Source organism: Pygocentrus nattereri, chromosome 24 (assembly GCF_015220715.1).
Source record: "Pygocentrus nattereri isolate fPygNat1 chromosome 24, fPygNat1.pri, whole genome shotgun sequence".
Classification (NCBI taxonomy): domain Eukaryota; kingdom Metazoa; phylum Chordata; class Actinopteri; order Characiformes; family Serrasalmidae; genus Pygocentrus; species Pygocentrus nattereri.
The window spans coordinates 11785388-11812726 of record NC_051234.1 but is presented as its reverse complement, the minus strand read 5'-3'; the positions used below and the strand labels follow the sequence as shown (position 1 = coordinate 11812726).

The 27339-nt window shown below is 42.1% G+C and overlaps 1 protein-coding gene across 3 annotated transcripts in view; it reads right to left on the bottom strand.

Moving 5' to 3' along the window:
* Positions 1-27339, bottom strand: part of cdk14 (cyclin-dependent kinase 14) — a 126218-nt gene that overhangs the window by 64066 nt on the left and 34813 nt on the right. For all 3 annotated transcript variants that reach the window (XM_017714469.2, XM_017714470.2, XM_017714471.2), the window contains 5 exons: positions 20372-20617; positions 14916-15010; positions 13488-13567; positions 11428-11522; positions 6821-6883 (listed from right to left, as the gene is read on the bottom strand). In XM_017714469.2, coding sequence (XP_017569958.1) covers positions 6821-6883; positions 11428-11522; positions 13488-13567; positions 14916-15010; positions 20372-20617 — 579 coding nt within the window. The remainder of the gene's footprint in view (positions 1-6820; positions 6884-11427; positions 11523-13487; positions 13568-14915; positions 15011-20371; positions 20618-27339) is intronic.

The window sequence follows — 27339 nt, the reverse complement described above, 5'->3', positions numbered from 1 at the left end:
ATCGACTGCAGGCCAACAAAATTCTGTCTGAACCCGACAGTAGCCCACAAAATTCTGTCTGAACCTGAACGTAACCCCACAAAATTCTGCCTCAACCTGACTGTCACCCCATAAAATTCTGTCTGATTCGACTGTAACCCCACAAAATTCTGTTTGAACCCGACTATAACCCCTCAAAATTCTGTTTGAATCTGACTGCAACCCAACAAAATTCTGTCTGAACACGACTGTAACCCCACAAAATTCTGGCTGAACCCAAACTTTAACCCCACAAAATTTTGTCTGAACCGAATGCAGGCCAACAAAATTCTTTCTGAACCGACTGTAGCCCAACAAAATTCTGTCTGAACCCGACTATAGCCCACAAAATTTTGTCTGAACCGACTGTAGCCCACAAAATTCTGCCTGAACTTGACTGTAGCCCACAAAGTTCTGTCTGAACTCGACTGTAACCCCACCAAATTGTCTGAACCCGACTGTAACCCCACAAAATTCTGTCTGAACTGACTGTAGCCCACAAAATTCTGTCTGAACCGACTGTAGCCCACAAAATTCTGTCTGAACTCGAATGTAACCCCACAAAATTCTGCCTGAACCCGACTGCAGCCCCACAAAATTCTGTCTGAACCTGAATGTAACCCCACAAAATTCTGTCTGAACCGACTGTAGCCCACAAAATTCTGTCTGAACCGACTGTAACCCCACAAAATTCTGTCTGATCCGACTGCAGGCCAACAAAATTCTCTCTGAACCGACTGTAGCCCAACAAAATTCTGTCTGAACCTGAATGTAACCCCACAAAAGTCTCTCTGAACCGAATGTAGCCTAACAAAATTCTGTCTGAACCGACTGTAGCCCACAAAATTCTGTCGGAACTGACTGTAGCCCACAAAATTCTGTCGGAACTGACTGTAGCCCACAAAATTCTCTGAACTGACAGTAGCCCACAAAATTCTGTCTGAACATGACTGTAGCCCCACAAAATTCTGTCAGAACCCGACTGCAGTCCCACAAAATTCTGTCTGAACCTTACAGTAGCCCACAAAATTCTGTCTGAACCCGACTCTAGCCCAACAAAATTCTCTCTGAACCGACTTTAGCCCACAAAATTCTGTCTGAACCGACTGTAGCCTAACAAAATTCTGTCTGAACCGACTGCAGGCCAACAAAATTCTCTCTGAACTGACTTTAGCCCACAAAATTCTGTCTGAACCGACTGTAGCCTAACAAAATTCTGTCTGAACTGACTGTAGCCTAACAAAATTCTGTCTGAACCTGAATGTAACCCCACAAAATTCTGTCTGAACCGACTGTAGCCCACAAAATTCTGTCTGAACCGAATGTAGCCTAACAAAATTCTGTCTGAACCGACTGTAGCCCACAAAATTCTGTCGGAACTGACTGTAGCCCACAAAATTCTGTCGGAACTGACTGTAGCCCACAAAATTCTCTGAACTGACAGTAGCCCACAAAATTCTGTCTGAACATGACTGTAGCCCCACAAAATTCTGTCAGAACCCGACTGCAGTCCCACAAAATTCTGTCTGAACCTTACAGTAGCCCACAAAATTCTGTCTGAACCCGACTCTAGCCCAACAAAATTCTCTCTGAACCGACTTTAGCCCACAAAATTCTGTCTGAACCGACTGTAGCCTAACAAAATTCTGTCTGAACCGACTGCAGGCCAACAAAATTCTCTCTGAACTGACTTTAGCCCACAAAATTCTGTCTGAACCGACTGTAGCCTAACAAAATTCTGTCTGAACTGACTGTAGCCTAACAAAATTCTGTCTGAACCTGAATGTAACCCCACAAAATTCTGTCTGAACCGACTGTAGCCCACAAAATTCTGTCTGAACCGACTGTAGCCTAACAAAATTCTGTCTGAACTGACTGCAGCCCTACAAAATTCTGTCTAAACCTGAATGTAACCCCACAAAATTCTGTCTGAACCGACTGTAGTCCAACAAAATTCTTTCTGAACCAGACTATAGCCCACAAAATTCTGTCTGAACCTGAATGTAACCCCACAAAATTCTGTCTGAACTGACTGTAGCCCACAAAATTCTCTCTGAACTCGACTGTAACCCCACAAAATTCTGTCTGAACCGACTGTAGCCCACAAAATTCTCTCTGAACCAACTGTAGCCCACAAAATTCTCTCTGAACCAACTGTAGCCCAACAAAATTCTGTCTGAACCCGACTGTAGCCCACAAAATTCTCTCTGAACCGACAGTAGCCCACAAAATTCTCTCTGAACTGACTGTAGCCTAACAAAATTCTGTCTGAACTGACTGCAGCCCCACAAAATTCTGTCTAAACCTGAATGTAACCCCACAAAATTCTGTCTGAACTGACTGTAGCCCACAAAATTCTGTCTGAACCGACTGTAGCCCAACAAAATTCTGTCTGAACTCGACTGTAACCCCACAAAATTCTGTCTGAACTCGACTGTAGCCTAACAAAATTCTGTCTGAACCGACTGTAACCCCACAAAATTCTGTCTGATCCGACTGCAGGCCAACAAAATTCTCTCTGAACCGACTGTAGCCCAACAAAATTCTGTCTGAACCTGAATGTAACCCCACAAAAGTCTCTCTGAACCGAATGTAGCCTAACAAAATTCTGTCTGAACCGACTGTAGCCCACAAAATTCTGTCGGAACTGACTGTAGCCCACAAAATTCTGTCGGAACTGACTGTAGCCCACAAAATTCTCTGAACTGACAGTAGCCCACAAAATTCTGTCTGAACATGACTGTAGCCCCACAAAATTCTGTCAGAACCCGACTGCAGTCCCACAAAATTCTGTCTGAACCTTACAGTAGCCCACAAAATTCTGTCTGAACCCGACTCTAGCCCAACAAAATTCTCTCTGAACCGACTTTAGCCCACAAAATTCTGTCTGAACCGACTGTAGCCTAACAAAATTCTGTCTGAACCGACTGCAGGCCAACAAAATTCTCTCTGAACTGACTTTAGCCCACAAAATTCTCTCTGAACCAACTGTAGCCCACAAAATTCTCTCTGAACCAACTGTAGCCCAACAAAATTCTGTCTGAACCCGACTGTAGCCCACAAAATTCTCTCTGAACCGACAGTAGCCCACAAAATTCTCTCTGAACTGACTGTAGCCTAACAAAATTCTGTCTGAACTGACTGCAGCCCCACAAAATTCTGTCTAAACCTGAATGTAACCCCACAAAATTCTGTCTGAACTGACTGTAGCCCACAAAATTCTGTCTGAACCGACTGTAGCCCAACAAAATTCTGTCTGAACTCGACTGTAACCCCACAAAATTCTGTCTGAACTCGACTGTAGCCTAACAAAATTCTGTCTGAACCGACTGTAACCCCACAAAATTCTGTCTGATCCGACTGCAGGCCAACAAAATTCTCTCTGAACCGACTGTAGCCCAACAAAATTCTGTCTGAACCTGAATGTAACCCCACAAAAGTCTCTCTGAACCGAATGTAGCCTAACAAAATTCTGTCTGAACCGACTGTAGCCCACAAAATTCTGTCGGAACTGACTGTAGCCCACAAAATTCTGTCGGAACTGACTGTAGCCCACAAAATTCTCTGAACTGACAGTAGCCCACAAAATTCTGTCTGAACATGACTGTAGCCCCACAAAATTCTGTCAGAACCCGACTGCAGTCCCACAAAATTCTGTCTGAACCTTACAGTAGCCCACAAAATTCTGTCTGAACCCGACTCTAGCCCAACAAAATTCTCTCTGAACCGACTTTAGCCCACAAAATTCTGTCTGAACCGACTGTAGCCTAACAAAATTCTGTCTGAACCGACTGCAGGCCAACAAAATTCTCTCTGAACTGACTTTAGCCCACAAAATTCTGTCTGAACCGACTGTAGCCTAACAAAATTCTGTCTGAACTGACTGTAGCCTAACAAAATTCTGTCTGAACCTGAATGTAACCCCACAAAATTCTGTCTGAACCGACTGTAGCCCACAAAATTCTGTCTGAACCGAATGTAGCCTAACAAAATTCTGTCTGAACCGACTGTAGCCCACAAAATTCTGTCGGAACTGACTGTAGCCCACAAAATTCTGTCGGAACTGACTGTAGCCCACAAAATTCTCTGAACTGACAGTAGCCCACAAAATTCTGTCTGAACATGACTGTAGCCCCACAAAATTCTGTCAGAACCCGACTGCAGTCCCACAAAATTCTGTCTGAACCTTACAGTAGCCCACAAAATTCTGTCTGAACCCGACTCTAGCCCAACAAAATTCTCTCTGAACCGACTTTAGCCCACAAAATTCTGTCTGAACCGACTGTAGCCTAACAAAATTCTGTCTGAACCGACTGCAGGCCAACAAAATTCTCTCTGAACTGACTTTAGCCCACAAAATTCTGTCTGAACCGACTGTAGCCTAACAAAATTCTGTCTGAACTGACTGTAGCCTAACAAAATTCTGTCTGAACCTGAATGTAACCCCACAAAATTCTGTCTGAACCGACTGTAGCCCACAAAATTCTGTCTGAACCGACTGTAGCCTAACAAAATTCTGTCTGAACTGACTGCAGCCCTACAAAATTCTGTCTAAACCTGAATGTAACCCCACAAAATCTGTCTGAACCGACTGTAGTCCAACAAAATTCTTTCTGAACCAGACTATAGCCCACAAAATTCTGTCTGAACCTGAATGTAACCCCACAAAATTCTGTCTGAACTGACTGTAGCCCACAAAATTCTCTCTGAACTCGACTGTAACCCCACAAAATTCTGTCTGAACCGACTGTAGCCCACAAAATTCTCTCTGAACCAACTGTAGCCCACAAAATTCTCTCTGAACCAACTGTAGCCCAACAAAATTCTGTCTGAACCCGACTGTAGCCCACAAAATTCTCTCTGAACCGACAGTAGCCCACAAAATTCTCTCTGAACTGACTGTAGCCTAACAAAATTCTGTCTGAACTGACTGCAGCCCCACAAAATTCTGTCTAAACCTGAATGTAACCCCACAAAATTCTGTCTGAACTGACTGTAGCCCACAAAATTCTGTCTGAACCGACTGTAGCCCAACAAAATTCTGTCTGAACTCGACTGTAACCCCACAAAATTCTGTCTGAACTCGACTGTAGCCTAACAAAATTCTGTCTGAACCGACTGTAACCCCACAAAATTCTGTCTGAACCGACTGTAGCCCACAAAATTCTGTCTGAACCGACTGTAACCCCACAAAATTCTGTCTGAACTCGACTGTAACCCCACAAAATTCTGTCTGAACTTGACTGTAGCCCAACAAAATTCTGTCTGAACCGACTGTAACCCCACAAAATTCTGTCTGAACTCGACTGTAGCCCAACAAAATTCTGTCTGAACCGACTGTAACCCCACAAAATTCTGTCTGAACCGACTGTAGCCCACAAAATTCTGTCTGAACCGACTGTAGCCTAACAAAATTCTGTCTGAACTGACTGCAGCCCTACAAAATTCTCTCTGAACTGACTGTAGCCCACAAAATTCTCTCTGAACTGACAGTAGCCCACAAAATTCTGTCTGAACCGACTGTAGCCTAACAAAATTCTGTCTGAACCGACTGTAGCCCACAAAATTCTGTCTGAACCGACTGTAGCCTAAGAAAATTCTGTCTGAACTGACTGTAGCCCACAAAATTCTCTCTGAACTGACAGTAGCCCACAAAATTCTGTCTGAACCGACTGTAGCCCAACAAAATTCTGTCTGAACTCGACTGTAACCCCACAAAATTCTGTCTGAACTCGACTGTAACCCCATAAAATTCTGTCTGAACCGACTGTAGCCCAAAAAATTCTGTCTGAACCGACTGTAACCCCACAAAATTCTGTCTGAACTCGACTGTAACCCCACAAAATTCTGTCTGAACTCGACTGTAGCCCAACAAAATTCTGTCTGAACTCGACTGTAACCCCACAAAATTCTGTCTGAATCAACTGCAGGCCAACAAAATTCTGTCTGAACCCGACTATAGCCCACAAAATTCTGTCTGAACCGACTGTAGCCCAAGAAAATTCTGTCTGTACCGACTGTAACCCCACAAAATTCTGTCTGTACCGACTGTAACCCCACAAAATTCTGTCTGAACCGACTGCAGGCCAACAAAATTCTTTCTGAACCTGAATGTAACCCCACAAAATTCTGTCTGAACCGACTGTAGCCCACAAAATTCTCTCTGAACCGACTGTAGCCCAACAAAATTCTGTCTGAACCGACTGTAGCCTAACAAAATTCTGTCTGAACCGACTGTAGCCCACAAAATTCTGTCTGAACTCGACTGTAGCCCACAAAATTCTGTCTGAACCGACTGTAGCCCAACAAAATTCTGTCTGAACCGACTGTAGCCCACAAAATTCTGTCTGAACTCGACTGTAGCCCACAAAATTCTGTCTGAACTCGACTGTAGCCCACAAAATTCTGTCTGAACTGTCTGTAGCCCACAAAATTCTGTCTGAACTCGACTGTAGCCCACAAAATTCTGTCTGAACCGACTGTAGCCCACAAAATTCTGTCTGAACCGACTGTAGCTGGTAAAACTGTATTGACCTTGCTGATAAAATCCTGAAATCTCACAGCTGCAGGAGTTTGGGTCTGTGAGAAATGGCTTTCGGTACACACACTGATAAGAACTGTCACATGCCCTGTTGTTCAATCAGGCTCATGACAGAACCCTGAATGTTCATTCTTCTGTATCCTGAGGGTCCGATAACAGCTGTGAGATTGCAGGGGGAGAGAGGGGGTCTTCCAGAGAGAGAAGCTCAAAGAGGAAAAAATACAGAGCAGATTAGAGCCCACAGTAGGAGGACCTACTCACTCTGACATTGTCTGGATGGAGACCGCCAGGATGCTTATCCATGTACTGGCACAGATCTGTGTGCTAGAGAGAGAGAGAGAGAGAGAGAGAGAGAGAGAGAGAGAGAGAGAGAGAGTGTGAGTGTGTTAAGGCCAGAATACACTGACCAGGCAAACGCGAGCAAACAAGAACATTCTACTGTTGGCAGTTTTTCTTAGAGTGACCACAAAAAGGAATGGTCACACAAAACGAGCTAGAGTGACCAGAGAGAGAACATTAGGGATATTCAACAATCAAAAATGAATACGGCACCCCAACCAATCACAAACAGATGAGGTGGTGAGCCGTACCCATTTTTGATTGTGTACTCTTATCCTTAATGGTCATCACCCCAAATCCACCCCACCACCCCAACAAAAAAAACAAAAAACATAAAAACAAAAAACCATAAAAGCTGGAGATACTCACAAAACTGTATTTTTAACGTATTTTAGTAACACAATAACGTAAAATCTATACAAATACGTTTTTAAAAACATTGAGACCTACATTCTGTATCTGTGTATCTTTTTTGGCTTTTGGTCCCCCACAATACACTTCGGCCCCCCAAACACTAAAAATCTGTGCACCCCAGGCTTAGACCACCTGAAACCACCTAACAACCAAAGCTGGTTTTTCCCCACTGAGTGTTCACAGTAGTTCTACAAGCTGTGTGTGTGTGTGTGTCCAGGTCTGTGACCTTGCATGTAAACATTGTCCACAGTATGAAATATTACCCACAGTCCGCACTCTTTTATTCTGTGGCTGGGGGGGCCGCTGCTGCTGTTTGGTATTTACACGCAGATAAATGTGTTTCCTTTCATGAATAATGCAGCCAGCTGGCGGAACGAGCTCCTACATGGCCTGTCCATCACGCGCTCACGCGCCCTCCTCCCCCAGCGTCCATCTTCATTAGCAGCTAGCTGTGGAAAATGGATTGATTTCCTCGGCGTGAAGCTCCTGTTTGTTAGCATAAAGACAACGCTTCACGCATGCTGAATATCTGGCAACCTGGCCGCTCTGATGAGCTCGCGGCGGTGGGTCCGAGCCTCCTGTCTGAGCCAAATATGCCCGTTCTCGCCGGACCCGTGTCTGTCAGCGTCCAATCTCCGCCATCTGATGGTTTGTTTTCACACCCGGCGTGTGACGCTTCAGATTTCATGAATAAATCAAACGTTCTCATCTCATTTCACCGTCTCATCCAATTTACAGGCAGGAAGTGCATTCCACACCGATATTGTTCGTCTTAGCATGAAATAAAGCAGCGAGAGTCTGAATTTACACCCTCGCTCGGTTCTCACTCACAGCTGAAGCGGGATTTCTTCTCAAGTACTAAAAATACCTCTGAACAGCGAGAGTGAGAGTGATATCTCTGTCTGCAAAGCAGCTGAGATCAGCAAGCTTCCCTCACTCAGCTGGGCTGACTGTATGTCCCTGCAGCTTAACTGGAGCTCCAGCAGCACCCGAGCCATGGCTGTACGATAAGAAAGACACTCTGGATGAAATAAATGAATGTAAATGTTGGTACGGGTTAAGTCTCCATCTTACAGGGCTTTTGTCTGTGAAATTTTGCAGCTATAAAAATGTCATCACTTCAATCTAAAAAATGACTTAATTACTTCATGTGCACAGTAAAAATGCAGCGGTGGACAGTAACTTAGTAAATGTAATTCGTTACTGTACTTAAGTAGTTTTTTCGTGCATCTGTACTGAAGTTTTTCCATTTTGGGTGACTTTTTTACTTTCACTCCACTACATTTCGAAGTCAAATATCTCACTTTTTACTCCACTACATTTTGAGAAATCTGTCTTTCCTTTCGGTTTCTGTGTGTATAAAAACGGAACATGTCAAAATGAAAGAAGTGCGAAGCCAGAACACCAATCAGGGCACAGCGGTCGCTTTGTTTTGAGCTTGTTTTGACCTGTTGGTCATACTGACCCAGTGCAAGCACACGGTTCAACGTCAGTGCAGCAGTGTAAGATTTTGGGAGTGTAGCTTTGTGTAAATAGAGCACAATATAGAAATATGTCCACATATGCAGTCGTGACTCACGCGTCTTTTTTCTGAATTTAAACAAACACTATTTCATTTTATAGTAAATTAGTTAAGGCTGGTTTATGGTTTATGAACAGAGGCCTACAGATCAACATAGTAAAGCAGCTCATTTGTGATCCTGAGTTTAAAGCCAGTTTTTATTAATCTTAAACTTGTAATTAAGTTGCATATAACCCAGAACTGAAACATTCTTTGTTTGTAAAAAGTGATTTCAGAGCCACTCGGTTCTCCCTGATGGAAACTGTCTACCTTCAGTGTTTTGTGCTTATGATCATTTTAATAGACGTCAGCGTCACTAATTAATGACATTCTGTAAAAAGACTGGTTTACCAAGAGAGACACTGGAGGATTTTCACCTAAAATGAGTTCATGAAGCAAGAGTGTTGTTATAAAAATGATAATAGGACATTAGAGCCATAATTAATCTTTTAGTACTTTTACTTTTGATACTTAAGTACATTTGAAGGAAAATACTTTTGTACCTTTACTCAAGTGGAGGTCATAAGGGAGGAACTGCTTTTACTGCAGTAATATTTAACCTTGGGTATCTCTACTTTAACTCAAGTACATCGTTTTTGTACTTCGTCCATCACTGAAAAAATGAGAGGTCAGCTCAACTCAAAATGATATAGTAACTGATTACATGGCTTTTCTGGAGTTGACTCAACTTGAGGACACCAGAGTACACACAGCTCAAACCTCTTAGTTGTGTCAAAAGTTCTCTTAATTTTTTAGTTCTGCATCTCAGTTAGGAAAATAAACTGAACTTGTTTTTATACTCAGTCAAAAATTCTCCAGCTACTGTTTCTAGGTCTGTTTTTTTATTCATTTTCTCCACAAGCTGGCGCGCCTTCTTTCACACAGTCCCATCTGCCGTACTTTCCTTTTGGGCTTCCAGATATGGACAGCTGTGTCATCGCTGGGTTTCAAACGGACAATCTCATGATGCACCACCTGAGATGATGCAGCGTTTTACAATTAAAACAACAAATATGTTCTCCAGTGTATTAAATATTTGTAGACACAAAACCTGAGTTGCTTCATGTGTTCCTGAGTGGTGCAGTGGACTAAGCCTGCACCCCAAGGTGGTTGTGAGTTTGAGCCCCAGCGATGCCACAGCTATCCATAAGTGAGTACCCAAGAGGAAAAATGTCCAGCAGGACTGTGTGATGGAGAGAGTCCTGGCTGGTGGGGAAGCTGAGTATAAAAATGTTCAGTTTATTTTCCTAATTGAGATGCAGAACTAAAAAAATAAGAGAACTTTTGACTCAACTAAGAAGTTTGAGTTGTGTGAATTCCAGTGTCCTCATGTTGAATCAACTTAAGAAAAGCTGTGAAATCAGTTACTATATCATTTTGAGCTGAGCTGACCTCTCATTTTTAACAGTGTAGTAATAAGTAAATTAACTAGTTTTAATCAATGTAAATTAATACGTTTTTACAGTGCACACATATTTAAGTGGAATTTCTATTAGTTCTATTAGTAATATATGATATTATGACACATTAGTAATATGTGATATTATGACACATTAGTAATACACGATATTATGATACAAAACTAACACACAATATTATGATACAGTAGTAATACACAATATTAAGATACAATAGTAATATACAATATTTTTTGTTAATAATCAAGATTATCAACTGTTCGCCCCCCCCAGCCACTATTGATACCTTTAGCTTGTAAGCATTACAAGCTTTACTTACAGCATTATAAAGAGAGCACAGTAAGTCCTGTTTAACTGCATTTTGTGCAGTGTAGTGTGTGAAATATTGAATAAAAATTGTATACATAATTTTTTTATTTTAAATTTAGCACTACTGGTACTTTGTTTTCTGTTTTAACTGATCGGATTAAAAAATAAATATTGTGACACATAACATAAAAAATTCCTGATATATGATATCAGTACTTTTGCCATCTCCCATATTTAGTCCCTTATTAATTAATATGATACTGAGTGAATCTTACTAATAAACTATTTCAGTAGTCTTTTTGAGAGATCCTGCTGGTGTGGGTTCATGGATATTTCTCCTTTTCAAAAAAAGCACCTTGGATGCTAAGGGCTCCCCCTTGTGGATAAACTCCAGACTGCTACACATGCTTTACATATAAGACACTGATGTTTGGATGTGCTCTGAAATTCTCTCCCTGGCAAAGCAGGAGGTGCTGTATTTTCGTAGCTTGGCAGAACCATCACAACGCTACAGCTGTAAAGAAAATGCTACAAACTTTCTCCTCAGATGGACTGTTGCACACTGGGAATCTCTCAGCAGAGACATTACTGTGCCACAGTCTACGAGCTTAATAATGTTATGTAGTGATCCACTTTGTAACAGTGAAAGTGACAAACATCACATGTGCATGTTAATATTATTCAGCCTAAGTCTAAAATTGAGTTCTCTGTCAGCTCCGTCTCAACATGGCGATTATCATTAAAACAGTCATCAGTTTACCTGTCAATCATCTCCAAAATATCTATTCATGAGTGTGCGTGAGTGACATGGTGGTCCTGCTACTCACCACATACTCAAAGACGAGCGTGAGGGTCTCCTTGGTGTGTATGATGTCATGAAGCAGCACAATGTTGGTGTGTTTCAGGCCTTTCAGCAGAGATGCTGTATAAACAACAACAACAACCTTTCGTTAGCAGCGCTGACAACACACTTCCACAGCGGAGGAAGAAGAGCTCGACTTCACCGACATAACAAATCCCTTTAGACATGTTACAGTAGCTAGCAGTGTTGGTTATATATGATAATTAAATGAATTCAACTATTAAATTAACACACTATACATAAGCATTTATACATATCTAAAAAATAATGGTAACACTAGTAACAACATGTAATAACAACAATAATAATAACTAAATATTATATATAGTACTGTGCAAAAGTACACACCTGAGTAAATTAGATAAAACAAGCTATATAATTGGGCAGTAAGCATTTATTGGCTCAGATAAATAAATAAATAATTAAATAAATAAAATAATATTAATATAAGTAAAGTAAATCAAACTTCTGTGAAATCAAACTGTCCACTTAGGAAGCAACACTGATTGACAATCAATTTCACAGCTGTTGTGCAAATGGAATAGACAACAGGTGGGAATTATTGGCAATTAGCAAGACACATTCAGTAAAGGAGTGGTTCTGCAGGTGGGGACCACAGACCACTTCTCAGTACCTTTCTGCTTTCTGGCTGTGTGAATGTGGGTGGTGAATGTGAATGTGGGTGGTGCTTTCACACTCGTGGCAGCATGAGACGGACTCTACAACCCGCACAAGTGGCTCAGGTAGTGCAGCTCATCCAGGATGGCACATCAATGCGAGCTGTGGCAAGAAGGTTTGCTGTGTCTGTCAGCGTAGTGTCCAGAGGCTGGAGGCGCTGCCAGGAGACAGGCCAGTACACCAGGAGACGTGGAGGAGGCTGTAGGAGGGCCTATTGTATCTCTGCCTTTGTGCAAGGAGGAACAGGAGGAGCACTGCCAGAGCCCTGCAAAATGACCTCCAGCAGGCCGCAAATATGCATGTGTCTGCACAAACGGTTAGAAACCGACTCCATGAGGATGGTATGAGGGCCCGATGTCCACAGATGGGGGTTGTGCTCACAGCCCAACACCGTGCAGGACACTTGGCATTTGCCAGAGAACACCAGGATTGGCAAATTCGCCACTGGCGCCCTGTGCTCTTCACAGATTAAAGCAGGTTCACACTGAGCACACATGACAGACGTGACAGAGTCTGGAGAGGCCGTGGAGAGTGATCTGCTGCCTGCAACATCCTTCACCATGACCGGTTTGGCAGTGGGTCAGTAATGGTGTGGGGTGGCATTTCTTTGGAGGGCCGCACAGCCCTCCATGTGTTCGCCGGAGGTAGCCTGACTGCCATTAGGTACCGAGATGAGATCCTCAGACCCCTTGTGAGACCATATGCTGGTGCGGTTGGCCCTGGGTTCCTCCTAATGCAGGACAATGTTAGACCTCATGTGGTTGGAGTGTGTCAGCAGTTCCTTCAAGATGAAGGCATTGAAGCTATCGACTGGCCTGCCCGTTCCCCAGACCTGAATCCAATTGAGCACATCTGGGACATCATGTCTCGCTCCATCCACCAACACCATATTGCACCACAGACTGTCCAGGAATTGGCAGATGCTTTAGTCCAGGTCTGGGAGGAGATCCCTCAGGAGACCATCCTTCACCTCATCAGGAGCATGCCCAGGCGTTGTAGGGAGGTCATACAGGCACGTGGAGGCCACACACAATATTGAGCCTCATTTTGACTTGTTTTAAGGACATCACATCAAAGTTGGATCAGCCTGTCGTGTGTTTTTCCACTTTAATTTTGTGTGTGACTCCAAATCCAGGCCTCCATTGGTTAATAAATTTGATTTCCATTGATGATTTTTGTGTGATTTTGTTGTCAGCACATTCAACTTTGTACAGAACAAAGTATTCAATGAGAATATTACATTCATTCAGATCTAGGATGTGTTATTTGAGTGTTCCCTTTATTTTTTTGAGCGGTATACACACACACACACACATACATATATATAACACATACAGTTTGTCTCACCCTCTCTGATGGCGGTGAAGGGGGTCCCCTCCTCCTCCTGCAGGCGGATCACTTTTAGAGCCACCAGCTTCCCATTAACCCTGAAAACACACACAGACACACACAGACTTTACCATTTCACTTCAGCAGAGCAGTTGATATAAAGCCACTTAAGTAAGCGTGTGTGTATGTGTGTGTGTGTGTGTGTGTGTGTGTGTGTTTATTATTTTAAGTCGATGAAATGTAATTTCGGTGCGGTGGGCCGAGACTTGCGCTGGCCATTAAAGCACTTCCACCTCACCAACCAGACGAGCAGAAATCACACCAACAAATAACCTTATTGCCATGACCGATTTCATCAATAACGTCAGAGTCATTTCACTGCATGTGAAATGAGATTTTACAGGTTTTAATTTGGAGAGTGAAATGCTTTAAGGCTGCAGAACCACAGCAGGTTAAACAGCGCTGTTCAGGATTCATGAAGCTCTGCATTTACATACATCATCAGGTGGCCTACAGTGATATGGGAACACAGGCTACTCACATTACAAAAAACATCAATAAAGTGTTAGAGCCAAACAACAAACACCCTGAAAACATACTGAAAAAAAAGAAATAATAAGAAAAAGAGGAAAAGATGAGGACAGCACAGGCATCGTTCCCTACAACTGCCTAAGGTTCTCACAACACCACAGTGGAAATATAAAAGGAACAGCATTAGTCTAGATTTCTACATTTTGTTTCTTGTTTTTGTATATTTCTTTATTTGTGTGTTTCGATATTTTTATGATTCTGCACTCTTGGCACCCCACTGCTAATTATTTTAATCATAACATTAACTATTATTCCTGCGATTCCTGCTGTCGCTGTGTTGCTGCTGAAAGAGACATATGAGGATCAAAACTATGAAACCAACTTTACTCACAGCTATACACAAGAGCTTTTCTGACTGGGAACTAAAAGTCAGAGATCACTGATGTAGCAGACCGAGCTAACGACCTTCATTAACAACAGGATCAGAATCAAGCTTTATTGGCCAGGTATGCTTACGCAAACAAGGAATTTGGTTTTGGTTACAGGAGATCACAGTGCACAGTACCAGACAGACATTTACATGTAGTGAATAAAATAAGATATATATATAAAATATAATAAAATAAAATGAAATAAAACATGCTTTGCTACCATCATTCTCTCAGACACACACACAGTCATACCTGTACCTGTAAACGTTACAACGCGCAATGCACAAATCTAACATCAGATAGATTTAATGGTTAAATGATCTAACTGTTAAGATTATATCACTAGGAGTAAAGCAAGTCATTTATATTATATAAAATTTATATTTATATTAAATAAACTGTATTTATTTTTTTGTTTCGTTAAGATAAATTCTGTACATCCCATGCATATAGAAGCATATACAGCCCACATAAAAACACTCACTTGCTCTTCCCTTTGTAGACAGTGGCGTATGAACCCTCTCCCAGTTTCTCCAGTTTCTCGTAGGAATCTGCCTTTCCAAATTTGGGGCTGGTTGGCTGCAAAACAGAGAAACATTCAGGTGAGCTAGTTTTACCCTTCCGCAGGAAGAGCAGAGAGAGAGTAAAGCAGTGAAAAACAGCAGCGTGTAAAAGAAAACTTTTATAATCTTCTCTAACACTCAATAATGTTCATAAGTGTAGGGGCGATATGGCTTCTACTGTTTCATTGAAAAAGCTCTATAATGTTCATATGATCCACACAGCCACTCTGACAGGCTGTAATACACTACAGGAAGGGTAGGGAGTGATATGGCTTTTATTGTTTAATTTAAAAAGCACTCTATAATGATCATATGATCCACACAGTCATTCTGACAGACTGTAATACACTACAGGAAGTGTAGGGGGCGATATGGCTTTTATTGTTTAATTTAAAAAGCCTCTATAATGTTCATATGATCCACACATTCTGACAGACTGTAATACAAATGTACTGCATATCCATGAGCACCTCACAATTATCTTACAAGCTTCACATTCCCGTCTATAGCCGCCTTAAGAAGTATTAAGCACTCTGAAGCAGAGTGTACGAGTAGCACCGGTAGCTCAAAGCTAAAGCTAACATCGCACTGTAAACTGCATACATGTGCTAGCAGAAATTAGTTCTGTGGTCACAAAGTGACATTTTCAATATCAAACCACACTGTATCTTCATGATTACATGACAAAAAAACAAGAACTTTGTTCATCTAACTGCAGTATCCCATGCTTTATTGTTTGCTCTTATAAGGAAAATAAAAATGTCTAAAGTGTTTTTATCAAACATGTTTAAAACTGTAGGAAAATGACCCAAAAATGTCTTTTGTTTAATATTCTTCAGTGTTTGAAATATACATTTGAATGTATCAATGCATTTGAAATGTATGCCATATGATTTTTTAAAGGAAGTGATGGGCAAAAAGAAATTTGGGCCATTTTTGTTTGATCTTATTATTGATTTCACAGTTTATGAATATGCAATATAACGCCGACTGTGGTTTTAGTCAGTTAGTGTTAGATTTGCCATCTAATGTAACAAGAAATCAAATTAAATTCCAAAAACAGTGGTTAGAGGGTAAGTATTTTAAACTTTGAAAAAAAAATGTAAACTAATGAATATAGATTTGCTGCTAGGCTACGTTTTTATGCAAGAATGGGAAACTACTGTGCTGAGCCTTTGGGACTAATAAGGAGTCAGGAGGTAAAGAGCGAGGCTGGGAGGGAGAGGAGTGAGCAGGAGTTGCTCAGTTACTCCTTTATCTTCCAAAATATTCACCCAAACATACCAGCACGGCTATTAATGGATAACCGCTAACTGGGCCCAGCTGGATGAGCTCACATCCAGAATGCTAACAGAACCCTCATAGCATTCATTCTTCACATTCCAGATTGTGACGTGTGTTTCCTTCAGGATGATGGAGGGAGCAGAGCTGTTTCTATCGGCTCACATTCTCCCACAGCACAGTCCACCACCAGCGTCTGGGCACAGGCCTCATAAACAGAGCAGTGTTCAGTCCAGTATCATCTGTATGGAGCTTCTCCAACAGCCAATGTCCCAAAGCAGCCTGTCCATAAATGTGGCTGCATTTCTGAGACTAACCAAGACATAAAAAGAAAAACTCTAAGAGCATGAGGAAGAACCACTAAGAGGAACCAAAACTCACAATGAGAACCTCCCTAAGAGCATGAGGAACCACTGAAAGAAACCAAAGCTCAAAAGAATTACCTCCTTCAGTACATGATGAAGAACACTGAAAGGAACCAAGACTCAAAACGAGAACCTCTCTCAAAGCATGAGGGGGAACCACCGAGAGGAACCAGGACTCCAAATGAAAACCTCCCTAACAGTATGAGGAAGAACCAATGAAAAGAACCAGGACTCACAAGAAAACCCTCTGTCAAAGCATGAAACATGACAAAAACCACTAAGAGGAACCAAGACTCAGAAGGAGAACCTTCATATGAGCACAAGGAAGAACCACTGAAAGTAACCAAGACTCACATGAAGAATTCCCTAAGAGCTTAAGGAGGAACAGTGAAGAACCAAGACTCAAAACCACTCTTCTCTGGGCTGCATTTAGGATGGAAGAACAAGTTTATGAGGAAGACTAAACAGAGTCACTGGGATCACAGCCCTCAAATGTAGTTCTTCAGCCTTGTTCTGGAGTAGAACCAAAGTCAGAAGAAGCCCAGAACATGGCTGAGTGGTGAGGGATCCTCATGTCAGAGTGGCTGTGATGGTTCTGACCCCATCATTCAGACTGAAACAAAACCTCACTGCTGCTGGATTAGCCTTGCAGTGTAACCCCAAACTGCACTGATACAGTGTAAGGCTGACCGCGGCGGATGTGCTGTAACCCCAAACCACGAGTATCTGTCCAACACCGGACACCGGCTGCATCCAGAAACCATGCGCTGTCGTCATGGAAACGGCGGGAAAAGTGTGTCAAGCCACGTGCGGCCCAACACACCTGTAACACCACTAACATTAACCAGGGGGTACCAGAGGTCAGTCCAGGTCAGAACTGCAGCTTTGGGCTGGTTTGGGTCCACACCTAAAGTCTGGGTTCTTGTGACAGTGATGCTTAGTCTGCTCTGATTCTGCGTCTGTTTCATGAAACTTTTATATGATGTGGAAAGGAGCAGAGATTTGAGCATAAATGTTGAATCAGCTTCAGTGCATGAAATCAAGCACAGGCGAATCAATACACAGACAGCACTTAGCGGCTCATAAGCCAATGGCTGGGCTTGTAGGCGGAGCTTGAGGTGGTGCACTGCTCCCTCTACTGATCCAACTTCATACTGCTGAAACTACAACCACTGAAAAAGAATGAAAGTCATTTTTTAAGAAGACACAATAATGTGACTGATTATTTAGCTAAAATAACAGATTAAAACACTGCACTGGCTGTGCTCTGTGTTGCTTGTTTGTGGGTGAAGTCAGTGGTATAAAACAAAAGCGCAGTGTAATTCACCTTTAAATCCAATAAGGAACATTTGTTTACATCAGTGTGCATGTAAAATAAGCTCCTCCACTTTGTACTGCACAAATTATTAGCATTATTGTTTTTTTTCTAGTTTTATTCTTATTATTGGTATTAAAGATTATATTTATAATAGTTTGGGTTAGTTAACTGCAAATCAGGCATTTTCAGGTCTGTTTATGCTCCAATGTACACACTCCTATCAGATGTGAGTTTAACTGCACAGACACACCAAAGGTGAAACTGATCAATAACTAAACTGTGGGTGAAATAGATGTGCACTGATTTTACGATTAGATTAGACAGTGCACAGATCTGATGAATAAGAGCCGCTGTATCTTTTTCATTTGACTGCCATAGATTACACATCATAAAAAGAAAAGAATCCTCCTTTACAGTAAAATAAAGCTCTGCTGATCGTTCGACACAGATTGACTACAAATGGTCTTAAACCCTGGAGTTAACGTAGAACTGCTAATTCACCCTTTAACCCTGAAGATCAGCACAGACTGCTGGTCACCCTAGCAACACAGACAACAATCCCACCTAGCTAGTAGCTAACGAAAAAGGCAAATAGAGATATAAGACCAACCTTTACTTTGCAATGAGAAACTGAAAAACTAAGAAGTCACAAAGCTGAAGTCAGTTTCATGTTCGCCAGCTTATCGTTCAGATTTTCCTGTTCCACCTTAAATAATGCAGCAGTTACATTCTGGCTCCTCAGGCACCATTTAAGGTGGAACGGGAAAATTCGAACAAGAAGCTGGCAAATGAGAAGCGACTTCAGCCTCGTAAAACGTCGAAGGTTGAGAGACATTTTACAAGAAACTGTTCAACTTTTGTGGAAAAGTTTCCTGCTGGAGATGTGAGAAAAGCAGCTATAGCCGAGCTAAAGCTTAAAGCAGAGCAATATAAGTCTGGGCTTTCCCTTATATTATATATTTTTTAGCCTATACTAGTAAATTAGCACATACTGAGACATAATTGTGAAATGTGGTTGGGATAGTGTAGTGGCTAACACCTCTGCCTTCTACACTGTAGACCTGTAGACTGGGGTTCAATCCCCACCTGGGTAAACACCCTACACTATACCAATAAGAGTCCTTGGGCAAGACTCCTAACACCACCTTCGCCTTCCTGTGTAAAATGATCAAATTGTAAGTCGCTCTGGATAAGAGCATCAGCCAAATGCCATAAATGTAATTGAAATGCTATTTCAACAACACAGACATAAAATGTTGTGGCTCCCAAGGTGGTTTGATTCTTGTTAAAAGGGCTCTTCTTAACATTTTGGTTGTGACCTCTGACCTAGATGATACAGTATAAAACCCAGAACTTATAATCTTGATATGTATGTATTATCGTACACGTACAGCATTAAAATAGACACTTAACATTCATGAACCACAATCAAAGCAATGAAAATAAACCTTAATTCGACATCTTTACAATTAAAAGCTTTGTCAGTTTGAGTTTAACCAATCAGGTCACTGATGATACAAACACTCTGCTTCATTATCATTTGATTGCTCTGCTGTCACTGACAGCAGCTCCTGCTGCAAGAACGATAACTGTAAAGAGCCAGATGTTAATACAGGTGTAGCGTGAGCACTAAAGCAGGTGTAGCGTAAAACTGACAAGCAATTCAACGAGAAAAAATGGGTAAATTTGAGATTTTTCACCAAACTGCCGCTTTAATGTTGGAGTAAAAACAAAGGCCGTTTTCACACCTACATTTTTTGGTGCGAACTCTATCTGTACTTTGGCCCATTTATACAGGTGTGAACATCTGTGTGCACTAAATAAACAAACGGTGGTCCACCACATTTTTATGGTGGTCCACACCAAATGAGGAGATTCAACATTCAACATAGGCTTCTTTTTGATGACATTGCTAAATACAATTGTACAGTAACTGTAAGGTTAAAATCATTCCTTGTTATATTTAATTAGTCTGTGCGCTTTCATGTCATTTTCAGCGCTGTATTGACAGCAAACTGCCGCAGCCAACATCCACTTTTACATTTTTTAAATAAACATAAATTTTATTATAATATGAGCACCTTTTAAAAGCTATTTTATTTGCACACAGAAGTAAAAACAAGTGCAAGCTCACTATGAGTAACAGCCACATGAATGCCTTTAGATGGAAAGTAAGAGATTCCCGGTTGGGAACTTTCAAGCTCAGAATTAGTGATGAATGGAGCTACAGTATATAATAATAATCAGACAATGATAAATAAACAGACAATTTGACTGTTAAAATAAATCGGAATCAGTTATAAAAAATTTGGTGGGTGCACTGCTTGGCTTAGCTGGTACAGCCATCAATTAGCACTGCATGCCTAAAGCAACACCGCACTGAAAAACCACTGAGAGGTGCGTCTGTACTCACAGAGCTGGGGCTGGAGTGACGGCGCAGTTTGGGAGACTCCTTCCCCGCGGACGAGCTCTTAGCGTTGATGCAGGCATTGTTCTCGGAGTGCACTCTCTTCACTTGGCTGGCTGGCTTTTCGAAGGGCTCGAAGCCACTCTGAGTGCGCTGGACTCGAACCTTCCTGTCCTCAGGGATGGTGTCCAGGGGCTTGATCACCGAGTCCGATCCCTGGCAGCCGCGAGTGGACATCTTTGTGACACATATCTGAGGAGGAAGAGGCAAATGATCAGAAAAACACTGTCTACAGAAACATTTTAGCATTTACACAGTTCAACAAGCCTTATATTACAAAACGAAGCACTAGTTAAACAGACTTCTAGCATCCATTACATCAGCATTACTCACTCAATGACTTTTATCAGTCCTGCAATTGGCATTCGTGCAAACATGTTTGCTTCTTTAGTGTAATACACTTAGATTGAATCCAATATTATCAATTAGTTTTAGTATTTGATCAATTAAAATGAATTTTAAGATTTTTTTTTCATTTTTTTCAAATAGGAATAGTCTGTGCATTCCTTCAGTGTTTATGCCTTTTTTTAAATTTTAATATCCTTCAGTTAGCAATAAATTAGTTGTTAAAGCAGTTGTTCGGTTCAGCTGACTTTTAACACCTGTTCAGTTACCAGTACCAAAGATTTCTAGCATTTGTCTGTTAGCTTTAGTTCAAATATTAGTATATTATTAGTTCTATTTTTTTTAGCATCTGACAAATGATTTTTCAATCAGCATTCTTTCAAAGATGTCCAGCATTTGTTCAGTTAGCATTAGTTTAACTAAGTCATTTAGCATTTGAATAATTAGCCTTACTTTCAGCATTAAAAGCACTCATTCAAGTATTTACACTAGAATTCTTAGCATTCCTTCAGTGAGCATTAGTTCAACAAAGACTTCAGATCAGCTCTGTTCAGCAAAACCTCCCAGCATTCTGCACCTCGATCGTCCCGCTGCACGTCTCTTATCTCTACCTCTCTCACATCAAACACCAGCACGCCAGCCCTCGCAAATACCAGCCGCATGCAAACGCTACCCCTCTCTCTCTCCCTCCCTCTCTCTCTCCCTCCCTTTCTAATCTAAACGGTGAGTGCCTACCGGCCAGTCCATCACAGCGCGACTGTCAAACAGCACAAAGGGAGCAGTATGTGTGTCGTGTCGGCCACAGACCCTCAGATTAAATATTTACCGCTGGTTCGGAGCTGACGCTCCTCTGTGACTGTGCCTCTAATTAACACAGTCTGTAGTGAGCAGGTAGAATCGGTTTGCAGCGCAGAGCAGGCCGGGTTACAGCGTCCACCCTCTCACTTACACTGACCGTCCAGCAGCAGCTTTACATTAAACCGATACTATAATCTGAGGAACAACTGCACCACTGATATACAGATCAGGAGCTTTTCCACTTTTACACTACAGCAACTTCCACTGCTACACTACACCCATTTCCATAGTTATACTACACCCATTTCCGTAGTTACACTACACCCATTTCCGTAGTTACACTACACCCACTTCCACAGTTACACTACACCCATTTCCGTAGTTATACTACACCCATTTCCGTAGTTACACTACACCCATTTCTGTAGTTACACTACACCCATTTCCGTAGTTACACTACACCCACTTCCACAGTTACACTACACCCATTTCCGTAGTTATACTACACCCACTTCCACAGTTACACTACACCCATTTCCGTAGTTACACTACACCCACTTCCACAGTTACACTACACCCATTTCCGTAGTTATACTACACCCACTTCCACAGTTACACTACACCCATTTCCGTAGTTACACTACATCCATTTCCGTAGTTACACTACACCCACTTCCACAGTTACACTACACCCATTTCCATAGTTACACTACACCCACTTCCACAGTTACACTACATCCATTTCCGTAGTTATACTACACCCATTTCCATAGTTACACTACACCCATTTCCATAGTTACACTACACCCATTTCCATAGTTACACTACACCCACTTCCACAGTTACACTACATCCATTTCCGTAGTTACACTACACCCACTTCCACAGTTACACTACACCCATTTCCGTAGTTACACTACACCCACTTCCACAGTTACACTACACCCATTTCCGTAGTTACACTACACCCATTTCCGTAGTTATACTACACCCACTTCCACAGTTACACTACACCCATTTCCGTAGTTACACTACATCCATTTCCGTAGTTACACTACACCCACTTCCACAGTTACACTACACCCATTTCCGTAGTTACACTACACCCACTTCCACAGTTACACTACACCCATTTCAGTAGTTATACTACACCCATTTCCGTAGTTACACTACACCCATTTCCACAGTTACACTACACCCATTTCCGTAGTTACACTACACCCACTTCCACAGTTACACTACACCCATTTCCGTAGTTACACTACACCCATTTCCGTAGTTACACTACACCCACTTCCACAGTTACACTACACCCATTTCCGTAGTTATACTACACCCACTTCCACAGTTACACTACACCCATTTCCGTAGTTACACTACATCCATTTCCGTAGTTACACTACACCCACTTCCACAGTTACACTACACCCATTTCCGTAGTTACACTACACCCACTTCCACAGTTACACTACACCCATTTCCGTAGTTATACTACACCCATTTCCATAGTTACACTACACCCATTTCCGTAGTTACACTACACCCATTTCCATAGTTATACTACACCCATTTCCGTAGTTACACTACAGCAACTTCCACAGTTACACTACACCCATTTCCATAGTTACACGACAGCAACTTCCACAGTTACACTACACCCATTTCCATAGTTATACTACACCCATTTCCACTGTTACACTACACCCATTTCCGTAGTTACACTACAGCAACTTCCACAGTTACACTACACCCATTTCTATAGTTATACTACACCCATTTCCACAGTTACACTACACCCATTTCCATAGTTACATTACACACATTTCCACAGTTACACTACACCCATTTCCATAGTTACATTACACCCATTTCCACAGTTACACTACAGCCACTTTCACAGTTACACTACACCCATTTCTGTAGTTACATTACACCCATTTCCATAGTTATACTGCATCCATTTCCACAGTTACACTACACCCATTTCTGTAGTTACACTACAGCCACTTCTTCTGCTACACTATACCCATTTCCATAGTTACATTACACCCATTTCCACTTTTAAGCTACACCCATTTCCATGGGTACACTACACCCATTCCTATAGTTACACTACACCCATTCCCATTTTTACACTACACTCATTTCCAAGGATACACTACACCCACTTCCAAGGATATGTTATACCCACTTCCATGTATACACTATACTCATTCCCATAGTTACAGTACACCTATGTCCATGAATATGCTACACCCATTTCCAAGGACATGCTGCACCCACTTCCATGGATACACTACACCTGTTTCCATGGATACGTCAAACCCACTTCCATGGATACGCTAAACCCACTTCCATCGTTACACTAGATTGGCTGACATCATCAGTAAAATTAGCTTGCGCAGTGCTTAGCATACTTGCTAAGTACTTAACATACAGCACCTTAACTACATGAAGTGCTTCAGTTATGTCCTATCAGAATGAAGGTTTTCTATTATAAAGGTTAATTATTCCAACGAGTCTGAATCTGAGACAAGTTAAGAGCAAGTCAGAAGATGAGTCTGAGTCGAGTCATGAGTCAGTCCAAATCTCTGTCTGAACCCGCTGTCCTGTCCAGCTCTACCCACATGCTGAGCTGCTTTCACATCTGACCTTCTCCATCCTCGCTGTGAGGGACTTCAGAGAGGCCTGTGTTCACTGTGGACCACAGAAGAAAACAGGCTTGCTCTTAGCCTTCAATGTCTGACAGAAACCACAGATTGTGCAGGGCCTGGAATTCATCCCCACGGATTATCCATGGAAGGTTTTCCACAGGTTTTTATTAGCCCAGATGGATTAAAGCAGCAGCAGTACCAGCAGTACAGACTGTGCACTTCCCTGCATAGCTGATGGCATTAAGCAGTGATGAAGTCAGGATCATTACTGCCAGCTGGATGATTGCAATTGCCGCAATGCCACTCCATCACTGAAACTCAAGCAGGGCCTCGGCTACAGGCGTCCACAGTCATACCGGCAAACAGACTCCACAGCTTACTTTGCCTTTCAGTCACACTGCAATTATTTACACACACACGGCACCCAAAGTCATTACACATAGTACAGTCACTGCACATCAAGCTTGACTGAGCATCATCTAATAGGGCTCTGCATCCAGCTGTGTACCTGCATATCTATCTGTTTATGATCTAATATCAGAATAAACTGCAGGTTCCTACAGCAGCTGATCCTGTAAACCAGATTGTTCACTACAGTTGACTGTTTTAATCACAGCATGTTTGATTTAATTGTCCTGAACTAAACACTGATTCTCGGTGGCCCAAAATGTATGACTGACTCTCTAATTTTCTGATCTGCCCCTAAACATCTGCCCGTACTCTTAAATTTGTATCCCTAAATTTGTGCCTGTGCTCCTAAACGTCTGCCTGTGCCCCTAAACATCTCCTTATGCCTCTGAATTTCTGCCTGCACCTCTAAACATCTCCTTATGCCTCTGAATTTCTGCCTGCACCTCTAAACATCTCCTTATGCCTCAGAATTTCTGCCTGTGCCCCTAAATATCTACCTGTGCACCTAACTGTCTGACTGTGCTCCTCAATTTCTGCCTGTGCACCTAAATTTCTGCCTGTGCCCGTAAACATTTACTTGTGCCCCTAAATGTCTGGTTGTGCCCCTAAATTTCTGCTTGTGTCCACAAATTTCTGCCTGTGTTCCTGATTTTTTTTACCATGCCCTTGAATTTTTCCCATCACTGAATTTCTTACTGCGCTCTCAAGTGTCTTCTTGCCCATAAATTTTAACTATTAAATTTGCTCTTAAATTTCTGACTTTTAAGCTAAATATTTTTGTGTCCATACATGTTTTGACGCTCCCCCTACATTTCTGACTTTTTTGGACACTGCCCATAAATTTTTAACAAAGAAGCACAAGTGTTCCAAATAAATAAATAAATATGTAGAGGCCTGTTCAAATGAAGACAGAGAAGTGCCTGAGCACTGAGAGCTTTCTAAAAACCATCACTTTTCTCTCTCGGAGGAGCGGTGCGTATCTGAGAGCTGTTTCCTGCTGGGGAGAAACGGAAATGAAGAGGAATGTGTCACTCTGCGCCTCAAACACACCCCGCCATCAGAGTGAGAGAGACGGCAGTGTGTGTCCTAAACGTGCCGTCAGCTGAGATCCAAACTCAACACCCACTTTTATCTGCAGCAGGAGAATCAGCAGCTCCATCTCAGATTACAGCCAGTCGGAGCAGAGCAGAGATACGGCACCTGCACTGTGCTCAGCAGAGCGGCACACACTCTCTGCCAGTGAGAGAGAGAGAGACAGAGAGAGAGAGAGACAGAGAGAGAGCAGCTGCCAACATCAGCCACATGCTCATCTGCTAAAGCTTCAAAGCAGCAATCTCACATCACAGCGACTCACAACGCTGACCTCTCTCTCTCTCTCTCTCTCTCTCTCTCTCTTTCTCCATCCAACGTAACTCTATTAGCAGAATTATTATTGAGGCACTAATATTGCTACATGTATTAATTATTACTTATCACATACTATCAACAATCATGGAATGATTTTTTTTGTGCATCAAAATTCTGTTTTGCAATGTCACTTTGTTTCTGGTAAAAATTATTCAGAATCTACTATGAATCATTCAATATCTATGATGAACAGTATTACATGGCTCCAACATGACACCTCAACTATGTAATTCTTCACCTTAATCCCCTCCAGTCTGCTCTCCTCTACTGAAGCCCAGCTCAGATCCTCCTCTTTCCTCAATTCTTTCATTTTCCTGCTCTGATTCTGCTCATATTGCTGTCATATTTTCATCAGCACCAACACCCTCATCACTCTCATCTGCACCATCGTCCTCATCACTCTCATCAGCACCATCATCCTCACCACTCTCATCAGCACCATCAACCTCACCACTCTCATCAGCACCATCGTCCTCATTACTCTCATCAGCACCACCATCCTCATCACTCTCACCAGTACCATAATCCTCATCAGTCTCATCAGCACCATCATCATCACTCATCAGCAACATCATCCTCACCACTCTCATCAGCACCTTCACCCTCACCACTCTCATCAGCATCATCACCCTCACCACTCTCATCAGCACCATCATGCTCATCACTCTCACCAGTACCATCATCCTCATCACTCTCATCAGCACCATCATCCTCATCACTCTCAACAGCACCATCATCCTCACCAATCTCATCAGCACCATCACCCTCAACACTCTCATCAGCACCATCACCCGCAACACTCTCATCACCACCATCACCCTCATCACTCTCATCACCACCATCACCCTCATCAGCACCATCATCATCATTGTCTACATCAGCATCATCATCAGCACCATCATCTTCTGCTGAATCAGCACCATAATCACTGTCATCACCATCAGCATTTTAACCATCTTCACGTCAGCACCGTTATCATCACTGTCACATCATCTGCACCATCACTCACAACAAAACTCCAGTTGTGGTTTGGATGAAATAAGTCTGATGTTTCGGGCAGAATCAGTAATAATAATTTCAGCGTCTCAGTGTCTCACCAACAGAGTTACGGACGGTTGTTAACTGGACCAATCATGGTAACAAATGCATGTTACAATCTTAGAGGCGCTGTTCTCTGCAGTTTGCCTTTACTGGTAGCTCACATCTACACAGAAAAACTCATATCCAAATCCCAGTATTAAAAACAGAATCCCTACCCACTGAATGAATATCTGAATAGTCAAATATTTGAGTCCAACT